This window comes from Tetrao urogallus, assembly GCF_951394365.1.
Source record: "Tetrao urogallus genome assembly, chromosome: 25".
NCBI classification, from domain to species: Eukaryota; Metazoa; Chordata; class Aves; order Galliformes; family Phasianidae; genus Tetrao; species Tetrao urogallus.
Window position 1 is genome coordinate 3,747,022 of NC_136838.1, and position 14,203 is coordinate 3,761,224.

Consider the following 14,203-nt stretch of genomic DNA (forward strand, 5'->3'; position numbering starts at 1 on the left):
GGAGGGGACGGGCTGTGCCCCGACACAGAGCTGCTCCCGGGTACTTTGGTCTCCAAGCTTGTAAAAGCATTTGAACAAGCAGTCAGGGAGGGGAAGCGGGGCCTTGCCGTGCCGTGCTGGTGGGGTCAGTGGGGCAGAAGGCAGCGGGTTCTGCACGGCCCCGGTTTCGGCTGGGGCCGCTGTGAGGTTCCTGCACAGTGCTGGGGTGGGACCGGTGCTGCCGGTTCATGGCAGCAGGGCTGGCTGTGCTGCATTCCTGCACCCTGAGCGCAGCGCTGCACCGTGGAGGGGGGGGACGACAACACAGGGCTGTGCTGTGCTCAGGGCCCCTAGAACTCTGCACTCAGCTGTCCCCACTCAGCCCCAGTTGCTGCACGGAGGCGCAGTGTTGGGGTGTCCCCTCCGCCTGCACCCATCCTGTCCTCTTGAGAAAACCCAACCCACTGCCCTACGGATCACAGAGTGGCTCTGTGTTGCAGTGCCACTGCCTGTCTGACCCGTGGGTATCTGGGGGGGGGGAGCTGCCCCATTGGGCCCCACACAGGGGTCTGGTGACTGCAGACCCCCTCAGCTGCCCCCTCCTTCCCCTACAGGCCGTGGCTGCTGTCTGTGGGTTCCTCATCGTCGTGCTGCTCTGCCTCATCTGCTTCTTCGCCCAGAAGACGCGCAGCAAGATCTGGCGCTACGGCAAAGCCAACATCTACTGGGACCGTGCGCCCATGGTGCAGGAGGGGCCCAACGTGGAGGAATGGGTGAGAGCAGGGGGGGCAATGGGGACGTTCCTCCTCCTACCCTGGGCAGGTCGGGAGTCGGGGACACGCGTGCCCCCCGGCTGTGCCCATGCCAGGAGCTCCTCCTGCCACAAACCGCCTTGTTTGCTCTCGGCAGCGCCGCACCAGGAGCCGCTGCTGCTGCTATCGCCCCCAGCCGTGGGGCTGAGCTCCCTCCCCACCACCCCTTTCTCTTTTTTTTTTTCCTTTTTCTCTGGGCCTAAAGGCAAACAGGGTTGGATCAGATGGGCCTGGGGCCAGCAGTGCTGAGCCCGTCCCTCTGTCTGCCCCGCTCCGGCTGCAGGCACCGCTTGGTTTCGGTCTCGTCAATGATTAACTCTGGGCCATAGGACCTGCTGTGCGTGATACACAGCTGTGCCGTGTCCCCTTCCCACCTGCCCGTTCCCAGCCCCGTAGGGATGGATGCAGGGTTGCTGGGGGTCTGCAGGTTCTTGCACCCCTCCGTTGCCTTTGCGCCCAGTGTTTGTCTTTCATTTTGCACAAACACCTTTGTTCGGGTTTATTTATTTTTTGTTCCACGTCCCTCCCCAGCCCGGCATTTCCTGCTCCGTGGGGGGGTTGGGGCACAGACCCCACACCCAGGGCTGTCCATAGCAGCGTCCCCATCTCTACCAGTGCCCCGTGGCAGCAATGTGGGGAGGTGCAGCCATGCACACACGCAGGGACTGATCCCCCCCACCCCGGAGCGTCCCGTTCGGTGCATGTGGTTGGGGTGAAGCAATGACCTTTGTGCAGGCGTGAGCCGCAGTCTCAGCGTTGTGGCATAAGGACACGGCTGTCCCTGCACCGGTGGAGGTCCTGCTTGAGGGAGATCACTTAATGATGTCTTCATCCAGGGGGGGAGAGGCAGAGGAAGGGGCTCTGCTGGCAGGAGCTGGAGCTGACGTTCCCAAAGCCACCGTCCGGCTCCTGGCTGGGCCAGCATCCGGCACAAACAGCCACAAAGGACAGGAAGGAAGGGGGGGGGGGGGGCGGGAGGGGACATCCTTCCCAGGAGCCCCAAACCGGGGGCTGACACCTGGGGCTGCAGGGAGGGCTGCAGGGTCCTCCTGAGCGGCGTGCCAGGACCCCCACGGAGCTCTGCGCTGTGGCACCCACTGTGGCACGAGGGTCCTTGTGGGTCTGCGGTCCCCCACCCCTCACCTCCCAGCAGGGTCCCACCCCCCCCCAAACAGGCAACGGGGATTTCTCCATCCCTATGGGGACGGTGCCACCATCCCCCCCTGCGTCCCCCGCTGAGCTCCTGTTCCTTCTGCAGGTGAAGAACGTGGCGGATGGGGCCAGCGTGCAGGACGAGACGGCCACTCTTGCCTACTCAGAGAAGCCCACCAGCCCTGTCACCGCCCCCCCCTACAGCTACGTGCCTCCCCCCAACACCAGCTACTACCCCTCAGGCACCTACAGCAGCCGGGGGGTGAGTGAGGGGTCCTGGGGTCGGTGGTTGCCCATCCTCATGTGGCCGTGCTGATGTCCCCCCCCCGTGTCCCCGCAGCGACCAGCCGGATCGGGCCCTCAGTGCCAGCCCTGTGCAGGAGGAGGAGGAGGAGGAGAAGGGGAAGGATCAGCCCAGCAGACCCTCCGCCCGCCGTGGCCGCCGCCGCCGCCGCAACCCCGAGTTGGATGAGTCTCAGTATGAGACCGACTACACCACGGCTGTGGAGTCTGGTGACGAGCGGGACCAGGAGCAGTGGGCCAGGTGAGGGGGGGTGGCTTTGGGGGGGTGAGGGGGGGGGGGTCCTGCGGGTGCCCCCTACCTGCAGCCATCCCCACAGAGCTCACCCTGTGCCGCTCACAGCCAATGCCCCCAGTGAGGGGGGAAAACCCTGCCCACCCCTGGGGGGTTCGCTCTGTGTTGTCCCACAGTTTGTACCCACCGTGAGGAGGGTCCTGTGGGACCCCCCTCCCTCCCCCAGCAGAGCTCAACCCCATGCCGCCCGTACAGCTTGTACCCCCTATGAGGGGCTACCTGGGGGATACCCAGGTACACAGGGGGTGCCCATGTCCCCCCCAGGGATCACCCCATGCTGTTCCACAGCCTCTATGAAGGGGGTCCAGTGGGAATCCCCCACCCATGCCCTCCCCCACAGGGCTCACCTGCCCCTGCTCACAACCTGTACCCCCCACGAGAAGGGTCCTATTGGGTTCAAAGCTCCCCCCCCAGGGCTCACCTCCCCCTGCCCGCAGCCTGTACCCCCCATCACGTCGGACAGCACTCGGCAGCGCTACAAGCAGGAATTTGACACCGACCTGAAGCGCTACAAGCAGCTCTGTGCCGAGATGGACAGCGTCAACGACCGCCTCAATCAGCTCAGCCGACAGCTCGACAGCATCGCCGAGGACAGCCCTCAATACCAGGTGTGGGCCGGGGGGGGGGGGGGGGTCTTGGGAGGGCTGCAGGGATGCTGCAGGCCAATGGGGCTCTAGAGCTTCGGGGGTTGCTGCTTGGGTCTGGGGATGCTGCAGGGCACTGGGGATGCTGCGTGGGTTTGAGGCTGCTGCAAGGCAGTAGGCTGCTGTGGGGGGCTGGGCTGCTGTGGGGCATTTGGGGCTCTGCAGCTTTGGGGCTGTTGTGGATAGCTTTGAGGATGCTGCGTTCCATTTGGGGATGCTGCAGGGCATCAGGGCTCTGTAGCTGTGGGGAGGCTGAGGGGCTTTGGGGCTGTCGCTTGGGTTTGGGGCTGGTGTGTGCGTCTAGAGATACCATGGGGCTGCTGTGGGGCACTGGGCAGAGTTGGTCCCTGCAGAACCCCCCCCTCGGTGTTGGTTGTAACCCCCTCCCCCCTGTACCCGTTCCCTTTGTAGGATGTGGCAGAGGAATACAACCAGCTGAAAGACCTGAAGCGGGTGAGTGCAGTGGTTTCAAACACCGGGGGGCCATGCAGCCCTGTAACAAAGCATGGGGCTGATCTCTCCAGCAAAGCATGGGGCTGACCCCCACCTCCTTGCCCACCCCCTCTTTTCCCCCCCCCTTCCCCCTACAGAGCCCAGACTACCAGAGCAAGAAGCAGGAGAGCAAGGTGCTGCGCAACAAGCTCTTCCACATCAAGCGCATGGTGGGTGCTTACGACAAGGTGCGGGGGGTAACCAGCACCAGGAGGAGGGGGGGGACACCCCCAACCCCCCCCCCCCCCCCCACCACCACCACACAGACTTTTGTGCATTTTGTACCTTTTTGTAAAAAAAAAAAACAAACAACGAAATAACACCCAAACACATCCATCCCCCCCCCAAAGCGCTCAGCGCCCCGGGCTTCCATCCACTGTGAATGCACTGGGTGAGTGCTGGGGGCTGCTGCCCCCCGTGCTGTAATTATGGCAGTGCTGGAAGGGGGGGGGGGGTTGTGGAAGGCCAACATCTCTGGAAAGGCTGGGGTCTGCAGCAGCATCACGGCCCCCCCTGGCACCCTGGGTACCAGAGCTGTACCTTGAGCACACAGCCCAAGGGGGGGCAGAGCATCCCTTGGGATGGGGGCTGGGGATGGGGGGGGCAGAACCTTCGGAGGGAGTCAGAGCTTTTTGGGGAGGCGTTTTGTAAGGAACTGGCTGAAACTGTGTAATATTTGTTTTTTTTTTCTAAAGAATAATAAATGAAGTGTATCGATTGATTTTCAAGCCAGGCTGCAGCCAGGTGCATGCAGGGCTGTCCTTGCAGTGCTGCCCCCCCCCCCCCCCCCCCACTGCACTGGGGTGGGATGCCCAATTCCACTTCCTCATAATGGGGGGGGGGGGGGTCCTTAAATCCCCCCCCCCCCCATGGATAAACCTTTGCAGCCACCTGTAATGGCATTGATTCCCCACGAGGAACCTTTAGGATGGAGAGCATCTCCCAGAGCCCCCCCCCCCCCAAACCCACACCATCTTAATGGCTTCACCCTTTCAAAGGGGGGTGATCTGAGCAGCAGGACCCCCAGCCTTGTAAGAAACATCTTTATTGATGTCCGTTAATTGGTTTAGTATCATTGAACAAGGATTATAGGGTTGGTTTTTTTTTTCAGTGAATCAATCTAAATGACTGCTCTCCCCTCCTCCCCCCCCCCCCCCGACCCTGCACTGCTCACACAGTGCGTACCCCTGAGACGCAGAGCCCCGCTGCAAGGACCTGGGGGGGGGGGAAGGGGGAGGAGGATGGTTCCCCCTCCCCGGATTTTTGGTTCCCCCCCCCCCCCCACCACCTGCATCCCTCTCACGGGGTCCTGGCTTAGAAACGAAGCGTGAGAACAGAGCGTAGTGGGAGGATGCTCACATCCATCCCCCAACCCCAAATCATCTTGGGGGGGGGGGGGAGCAAAGCACCAAGCAGGCAGTGGGGATGGAGTGAAGCCGCAGGGGTGCAGTGCACCCAAAGGCTCCTCTCACTGCACCCCCCCTGTGCACGGTGCTCTGTGACCCCGTCCCATCTTCCCCTTCCCCCCCCTCAACACCACCCTGTGCCCCCCAGGGAGAGGGGTGGGCATTCCTCTGCTCCAGGGTTGGTGCTTCAGTCCTGGAAAGATAGGTCTGTTCCTGGGAGGGTACAAAGGGGGCTTTTCAGAGCCTCTCATCTGTGTGCTCCATCACCTCCGCCCCGACGTCTGCAATTCGGGTGGGGGTCCCAGAACCCTTTCCCAGAGCCAGGAACGCTGCTGGGGCTGCGTGATGGGGTCTAGGAAAAGTCCGACATCCACCCGCAGTGAGCAGTGGTACCTTTGGTTCCGGAGCACGGGGCTGTGGCCATGCAGCTCTCAGGGTTCCCCTTCTCTTGGCACAGTTCTGACTCCCCCGGGTGGCACCGCAGCACCGCAGAGGGCAGCATTTGGGGGAGGGCCGGCAATCGCAGTGTCCCCACGGAGCATCACCATCCCTACTGCCCCGTCCCATAGGGCCAGTTGAAGGTGCTCCCAGACAGCAGCATGTCCCTGATTAGTGTTTCGATGGGCGTCTTCCCCACCAGGCGCATGAAGAAGAGCTGTGAGATGAGGGCTGCAGGCACGGCGCGCAGGGCGGGCAGGCGAAGCAGGAGCCTCCCGAAGCGCTGCGGCTGCGATGGGTACTGAGAGCGCACGTACTCCGTCAGCGCCACCTGAGCCTTCTCCTGCAGCCCCTCCACGTGTGCCGGGTCCGACAGGCCGCAGGCATCTGAGGGGGGGACGTGGGGAAGGGTTAGGAGGGGATTCTGTGGGCAGGGAGCCGCTGCGTCCCCGTGAGTGCAACCACATCCCATGGGATCCCACCCCGCATCGCTGTTGTTTGACCCGCGTCCCTGAGAATCCCTGCGTCCCCATGGGGACTCCCTGCACCCCCATGGGACCCTCACATACCCACGGGAACCCCGTATTCCTGTGAGAACCCCTTCACCCCTATTGGATCCCTGCATCCCCACAGGATCCCCGCATCACCGTGAGGACCCCCCTGCCCATTTCCCCCGCCAGCACCCAGGTGTGATGCCGAGCCCCCCACCTATGCCCACCCTTTGCAGGGACGCCCCACACTGTCTGTAGGGACCAGGGTCCCCCTCTATCCCCCAGTCTGTATTTCATCACATCATTCCATCTGCAAAGGGCTCTGCTGCACTTGCAGGGCACCAGGCACCCCTTCTGCAATGCTCACCATCCCCAAACCCCCGTGGGATGCAGAGCTCCCAACTGTGTGGGGTGGATGTAAGGCACATGGGATGCTCACTGTACCCAAACCCCCATGGGATACAGAGCTCCCAGCTGTGTGGGGTGGGCGCAGGGCTCAAGGGATGCTCATAGTACCCAAACCCCCATGGGATGCAGAGCTCCCAGCTGTGTGGGGTGGATGTAAGGCACACAGGATGCTCACAGTACCCAAACCCCCATGGGATGCAGAGCTTCCAACTGTGTGGGGTGGATGTAAGGCACACAGGATGCTCACAGTACCCAAACCCCCATGGGATGCAGAGCTTCCAACTGTGTGGGGTGGATGTAAGGCACACAGGATGCTCACTGTACCCAAACCCCCATGGGATGCAGAGCTCCCAACTGTGTGGGGTGGATGTAAGGCACATGGGATGCTCACTGTACCCAAACCCCCATGGGATGCAGAGCTCCCAGCTGTGTGGGGTGGATGTAAGGCACACAGGATGCTCACAGTACCCAAACCCCCATGGGATGCAGAGCTCCCAGCTGTGTGGGGTGGATGTAAGGCACACAGGATGCTCACGGTACCCAAACCCCCATGGGATGCAGTCAGCTGTGCGGGGTGGACGCGGTGCCGACCTACCCGGCGTGAAGAGCGCGATGGCTTTGAGGCAGCTGTACTCAGCTGAGTCCACCTGCAGCCGGTTGAGCTTCTCCACCTGATCCTGGAAGATGCGGATCTGGTCCATGAAGGAGACAACGCGGTCGGCCGACATGGGGGAGGCGTGGAAGCCAGCGGCTGCCAGCAGCGGGGCCATGTGCAGCGGCAGCGCCGACTGCGCGGCGTTGAGCACGAAGAGCTCGCTCCAACTGAGCCGCAGCAAAGCCACCTGGTCAGAGACGGGCAGCTCGGGGAAGAAGGGGATGTTGCGTGCCCACTCCACCGTGCTGAAGAGCAGGCGGGCGGCCAACTCGCAGATGTTGTCGATGCCCATCACGCTGCCCTGCTGCGCGTACTGAGAGCCGTAGCGGGCGGCAGGGTAGGGCTCAGCCCGCAGCAGCTGTGAGATGAGCTCGGATACCGGCTGCCCGTTGAAGTACTCCCCGCTGGGCATGGCTGTGGGGCTGGCGCTGGAGTGGGTGGGGGGGATGCGGCCCCTCTGCACGGCTGTGGGGGAGTCAAGGAGGGGGGTCGGATATGAGTGCGTGTGGCACCTGGCACCCATGGGTGCCCACAGCCCCAGGAACAACCCTACAAAGCACCCTGCGTGCACGACAGACCCCCACTGGACCCCCTGCGTCCCCATTGGACCCCCTGCATCCCTACAAAGCCCCCTGCATCCCTACAAAGCCCCCTGCATCCTCACCGCACCCCATACATCCCTACAAAGCTCTCTGCATCCCCATTGGAACCCCTGCATCCCTACAAAGCCCCCTGCATCCCCATTGGACCCCCTGCATCCTCACTGCACCCCATACATCCCTACAAAGCCCCCTGCATCCTCACCGCACCCCATACATCCCTACAAAGCTCTCTGCATGCACGACGGAACCCACTGGACCCCCTGCATCTCTTATTGCATCCCCTGTGTCCCCATTGGACCCCCTGCACCCCCACAAAGTACACTGCATCTCCGTTGGACCCCATATATCCCTACAAAGCCCCCTGCATCCTCACCGCACCCCATACATCCCTACAAAGCCCCTTGCATCCCCATTGGACCCCATACATCCCCATCAGACCCCCTGCAACCCTACAAAGCACCCTGCATCCCCACTGCACCCTATACATCCCTACAAAGCTCCCTGCATCCCCGTTGGACCCCTTGCATCCCATTGGACCCCCTGCATCCCTCATGGACCCCCTGCATCCCTACAAAGTGCCTTGCATGCCCATAGCACCCCATAAGTCCATACAAAGCACCCCACATGCCCACAGGACCCCCTCCATCCCCACAAACGGGACCCCACCGGATCCCCACAGCACACAGGGACCCATCCTGCACCCCACCACCCACAGCCCCACACGGACAGCAGCCGCCTCACAGCTCTCCAGCATCCCATAATTGCAGCGGTGGGTCTGGGCCAGTGCCAGTGCCCAACCCCACACCGTGCCATGCCGTGCCCCACCGCGCTGGCACCGCAGCCTCACTGCTGGCAAAGCTGCCCAAGGTCACCCCACGGCAGCACCCATTTATTAACAAACAAACCTTCCATCTTGGAAGTGTCGTTAACCCCGGGGCACTCCCCTTCCTAATTGCACGCAGGGAGGGCCATCTTTCACCCCCCCCCTCCCCCCCCCCCTCTATTAGTGCCCACTATTTGCTCAGGCCTTAGTAATTAATTTATGGGCTGTTCACGAGCCACTTAAATGAGAGCTTTAAATCATGCTAAGTGGCAATAATGCCATTTCGGCTGCTTGGGGAGGAGGGAATTGCCATCCCACTTCCAGCATCCTCCCCCTGCTGCACACCGCTGCCAGGCACTGCTCTGAGATCTAAATCCCATTGCACGTAGCTACAGGGACCTTCTAAGGGGGGGGGGGGGGGGGGTTTAGGGGCACCCCCATCACAAGGAACCCCACAGGGCTGCAGGAAGGGAAGCACAAAGCCAACAGCGCCCCGATCCGCTGCCGCGGGGAGGAAAAAAGGGGCAACGAAAGGGGGTCTGCAGCGAGGCTGGGGGCGCAGGGCTGGCATCCCTGCAGTGCCATCGTTACCTTCCTTCCTCATCCCCACACGGAAGCACTTCTTGAGGCGGCAGTACTGGCATTGGTTGCGGTGGTGTTGGTCGATCTGGCAGTCGCGGTTGGACCTGTGGGGAGGGGGTGGAAATGGGGGGGGTTTGTTTGCAGTGCGGTGCCACCGGGCCCCACAGCCTCCTCCCAGCACCCCCCCCTCAAACACACACACACACACACACAGACACACACACACACAGATGCTATGGTAACAGTGCCTGGGAGCTATTTCCAAACAGACGGGGCTGAGAATCCCTATTTGCAGCTTTGGGACTGCGGTGTGGGATGGGGCTGCAGCCACACAGTGCTCACAGTGCAGCTGGGTGGTGGTGGTGGTGGAGGGGGGGGGGCACAGCAGTGAGAGGAATCCCAGCTACTTCCTATGGAGCTGCGGGATGAGGCTGCCTGCAGGGCTGGCTCACAAGGGGATCAACCCCACAGAGTGATCCATGGGTGTCAGATTTGGGTAAAAGGGAAGAGAAGGGCCGGGAAAGCTGCCACAGTTCCCAAAGGAGCAGCGATACCCACAGCCCCGTCTGCAGGAGACCCCCCGGCAGAGCAAGGTGACAGCAGCCACGTGCATCCCAAAGCAGGAGGAAAAGGGAGACGGGGGGGGGGGGGGGGGGGGGGGGAAACGAAGGCGCAGAGCAGCGCAGCCACGGCGCAGCCTGGGAGCCCCAACACGGCCATCCTGATTCCAACACAGCTCCGGAGAGCGGCGTGCGGCCGTTCCCAGCGCTCCAACCCGCATTAATTCACCCGAACATCACCGCTGCGCCCGGCGCTGAGCCTGCTGACATCTCCATCACCACTGACCCCATTGCTGCCGATGGAGCGCGGCCCCACCGATGCGTGCGGGGAGCCGCGAAGCCGTGAGAACGCGCGAGGCGGATACGGTGCTAATTATGTAATTAGAACGTGTAATTATTTAGTGCGAGAACGACACCGACTCCGACTCACTTTTAATATTCAAATCAGAGCAGCGGTGGCTTCGACTCCTTCCATAAAGCAGCACATTGCTCCCTGGCCTTCCAACGGACTGTGGGAAACTGCTTTCCTCCCAGCGCTGGACCGGGGTGGGGAAGAGGGGGGGGAATCCACCCTGAGGTGGGGATATGGGGAAATTCGTCCCAAAGGAGGGATGAGCACAGGGCAGCGCCCTGCAGCACAAGGAGCACAGAGCCCTCCTGCCCTGAGGAGCCCAAATTTGGGGTCTCTTTGTTCCCCCTGCGCTCAGGGATCTCTGAGCCCAGGAACTCATCCTGAGTGGATGCTGTGAGGGGAAGCAACAGAGGCTTCTCTCCCTGCTGATGTGCTGGGGAAAGCGAGGCAGTGCTGGGTGGATGCATGCGCTGCATCCCTGCACGCTGCATCCCTGCACGCTGCATCCCTGCACTGCTGTGCCGGAGCAGAGATGCTGAGCGCGGGGGAGGAGGAATGTAGGCCACCCAAAGCAGAGCAACGCAGCAGCACAGGGACAGAGGCACAGCAGGAGCAGCGCTGCTCCCATCCCTCCTGCAAAGGTCAGAGCCGGCGGCACCCACATGTGGGTCGCTCAGTGGGGCGGTGTGGGGAGCACCGTGCTGCAGGATCGGAGCTGCGTGAGCTCCATCTGTGTGTTTGCGCGGAGTGGAGCCCACAGCTCGCGGGGATGTGAGCCTGCAGGTGGACCCGGAGTTGTGGCAGCCCCCAAAGTTGGTGGGGCCGGGGCAGGATCTGCGCCTGACCCTCAGCACCTCCGGATAAAACACCTCCGGTGCCGTGCTGGTGCCGCTCTTGGGGCAGCGCAGCTGTGACCGGAGTGACTCAGAGCCGTTTCCATGCTGGAAGGGCAATTAACACCGGGTGGTGACACCGGCACAGGGCTGGGGCACGGGGGGGGGGGGGGGATGGGGGTCCTGCAGGCGCTGGGGCAGAGAGGCCTCGTGTCGCAGCGGGGCCACGGCGCGGCCAAACCGGGGCCACCGGCACTGCTGCAACCGGGCGGCCGCAACGCCTCCAGCGAGCGGCACCGGGGCCACCACCGCAGAGTCACCGTGCGGCCGCCCCCGGGGCCACGACGCGGCCACCCCCGGGGCCACGGTACGAGCGTCCCCAGGGCGGCGACGCAACCACCTCCGGGCCACCCTCGGGGCTACGGTGCAGCCCATCTCCGGGCCGCAGCGCCGCCGCTCCCTCGGCCACCGAGCAGCCACCCCTGGGCGACCGAGCGGCCATCTCCGGAGCATCGCGCCCGCGGGGACGCAGCGCAGCCACCCCGGGGGTCGCCCCCCCCGCCGCCCCCCCTCCTCACCCACCTGCAGGTGTAGCTGAGGTTCCTGCGGATGCTGCGTTTGAAGAAGCTCTTGCAGCCCTCGCAGGTGAAGACGCCGTAGTGCTTCCCGCTGGATTTATCCCCGCACACCACGCAGTCCACCGCCGCTCCGGGCCGCTCCTCCTCGCCGTGCTCCGCGTCGCTGCCGCCGCCCGCGGGGGACGCCGCCTCCTCCGCCGTTCCTCCGCCGCCGTTGGGCTCTCCCCACCCGCCGGCCACCATGGCCATGGCTGCGGGTCAGCGCCGCATGGAGCGGAGCGAGTTCGGCAAGTTTTCCTGGGGCCGGCTCGGGTTCGGTTGGCTTTTTGGTTTTCTTTTCTCCTTCGGTGGGTTGGGGGTAGAGGGGGGGGGAGGGGGGTTGGGGTGGGGAAGGGAGCGGGGTTTTTTTGTTGTTTTTTTTTTGGCTGTTGTTCGGCTGTTTGGATCTCGTTCTCCTCCTCCCCCCCCCCCCCCCCCCCCCCCTCCTTCCTTTCTCCTCGCCGCTAAGGATCAGCGGGGGGGCCCCGCGCAAACTTTGCGACGGGAGCGGGGCGCGGCGCGCAGCATCACCCCGGGGCTCCGCCGCATGCGGGAACCGCCGCTCCGCTCCTCCGCTCCGCGCGGCCCCGGGAGGACGGACGGACGGACGGACGGACAGACGGACGGAAGGAGGAGGCGGTGGCGCTGCCCTCCCCCCCCCCACCCCGCCGACCCGGCCCCCCCCCTCCCTACGGGCCCCGCCGCCGCCGCCGCCGCATGCAGCCGGGCCGGCGGGACCCGCTCCCCGCGCCCCGGGCTCTCCCCGCCTCCCGCGAAAGAGCAAAGTTCAGCCGCTGCCGCGGTGGCCGCCCTGGATGCTCCTCCCCGTCCTCCTCCCCTTCCGCTCGCCGCCCGCCGGGTCCTGCCCCGCTGCCCCCCCCCCACCCCGCCCCGGCCCTGTCCTCGGCCCCCCCCCCCCCCCTCCTCTTCCTCCGCACCGCTTCCGTGCCCCCCCTTTGTACCCCATCGCCCTTCGCTGTGGCACCGCGGGGGGAGCGCGGCCGTCCCCGCAGTGCTGGAGGGGGGGGGATCAAGGCCGAGCGGTGGGGGGGGGGGGGGGGAGGCTGCGGGAATCGGTCCCGCGTGCGTGCACGCAATGGGGACGCGGACACGGCGGGACAGACGGGACGGGGAGGAGGATGGGATGGAGGGGCACGGGGACACGTGTGGGGCGGGGGGGCGCAGGGATGGGGACGGAAGGGGATGGGGACAGAGAGGCGCGGGGATGGGATGCGGGCAGAAGGTTGCAGGGGTGGGATCGAGATGGGGAGAGGGCAGAAGGACGCAGGACAGAAGGGGACAAAGGGATGGGGGCACGGTGGGATGGAAAGGGGACAGGGCAAAAGGGCACAGGGATGTGGGGGGCATGGGATTGGGGGCACGCAGCCATGGGGTCCTGCAGCTTTGGGGTCCCTCAGGCCTGAGCTCCGTGCAGCCTTACAAAATGTGTTCATCATGTGGTTCATTAATGAAGTCGGCCCGACCAGAGCTCGTCAGCTGGCCCTGCAAGGCCAGTGAGCTGGGGGTGCCCGAGGTGCCGCTCCTGGTTAATTATTAACGAAGGAATAAACTGCATACAGAGGTGGCTGCCTGCGGGACAGCCCTATGGCTGCGCCTTCACCTTTCACCTTGGGGCCAAACTCCCCCTGGCAGCGCAGTGCATCCCACACCTCATGGGGGGAACCCTGCAGGGAACGGGGCTGGAGGTGCGGGTTGGCACCGCCGGCATCCCCAGCCCTGAAAGGAAAGAGAAGCGAGGAAGGTCGGGTGAAAAAAAGAAATAAGAAATAAATAGAGCAAAGAGAAGCAAAGCGCAAAGGCCACGGAGCAGCAGAGGGAGACGGATGGCAGCTCCGGCCATAAATAAAACCTCCATTTCCTCCTGTCTGCAGGGATCCGCGCTCACGCGGTACCTGCGTGCACAGAGCGGGGCTGCGGGGTGGCAGCGAGCCGTGTGGGGCTGGGGGCTGCTGCTGGGGGGGGGGGGGTTTGGAATAGAAGGGGGGTCCTGGGGGCAGCCCCCACCTGCAGCCGTCCCCGCAGCTCCTTTCTCCTCTGTCAGACGGTGATTTATGGCCCTTTCCCTGCCTCTCCCCCTCCTCCTCGCCCCCTGCAAAAAATAATAATCCAGGAACAAAGGAGGAAATCGGATCCCCCCCCAACCCCCCCAGTGCTGCCCGCCCCGCCATGGGAGCCGTGTTTGTTTTGACGTTGGTGTCCAGTGGGCGAAAGGCGTTTGATCTCCGTTGGAATTCCTCCTTCCTCGCCCTGCTCCGCTGCCTCACCCGCACAAAAAGGGCCCCCGTGCTTCGGGCCGCCTCGTTTTGTGCCGCTTGGTTTCACGCCGGTGCGTCCTGCGCCCCGCTGCGTGTTGCCCCGCTGCATTTTGTCAGGGGTGCAGCTGCCACCGGTGCCCTTCGTGCTGGTGCGTTTTGTGCAAATGTTGTTTCTGCCAACAGCATTTCGTGCCGCCGCCGCTGCTCTGTGTCCCCTGAACCCCCCCTCTGCCACCCCCCCTCCTCCCCTTTTCTCCTGCCATCCTCTGATCCGGAGGTTGAGGAATCAATCGGTGCCCATTTGGCCCCGCTGGGTTTGCAGTGCCATCGCTGACCCGTTTCTCAGCAGTGGGGCTGCAGTGCAGCCGTGCCCCCTGCAAACCCACCGGGTGCAGCACTGCCCGCATTTGTGCTGGTGGCTGTCAGTCCATCCATCTGTCCATCCATCCATCCATCCATCCATCCGTCCATCCATCCGTCCATCCA

The 14,203-nt window shown here is 63.9% G+C and overlaps 2 protein-coding genes across 2 annotated transcripts in view; one reads left to right on the forward strand and one right to left on the reverse strand.

The window, feature by feature from the left end:
* KCNN1 (potassium calcium-activated channel subfamily N member 1) overlaps positions 1 to 4,381 on the forward strand; it is a gene marked incomplete at both ends in the record, with an annotated part of 10,569 nt that extends 6,188 nt beyond the window's left edge. Inside the window, 8 exon segments of the mRNA XM_079546780.1 lie at positions 594 to 752; positions 2,050 to 2,205; positions 2,285 to 2,487; positions 2,976 to 2,986; positions 2,989 to 3,146; positions 3,594 to 3,635; positions 3,773 to 3,871; positions 4,370 to 4,381. Of these exon segments, the coding sequence (XP_079402906.1) occupies positions 594 to 752; positions 2,050 to 2,205; positions 2,285 to 2,487; positions 2,976 to 2,986; positions 2,989 to 3,146; positions 3,594 to 3,635; positions 3,773 to 3,871; positions 4,370 to 4,381 (840 nt within the window).
* Positions 4,382 to 5,630: 1,249 nt separating this feature from the next.
* On the reverse strand, positions 5,631 to 14,164 carry NR2F6 (nuclear receptor subfamily 2 group F member 6; the record flags this gene model as incomplete). Its single annotated transcript, XM_079546823.1, is given in 8 exon segments — positions 5,631 to 5,905; positions 7,013 to 7,537; positions 9,089 to 9,183; positions 11,407 to 11,653; positions 13,467 to 13,551; positions 13,989 to 14,005; positions 14,008 to 14,059; positions 14,063 to 14,164. Coding segments are annotated over 8 exon segments (1,398 nt in total).
* Between the last annotated feature and the right edge of the window lie 39 nt (positions 14,165 to 14,203).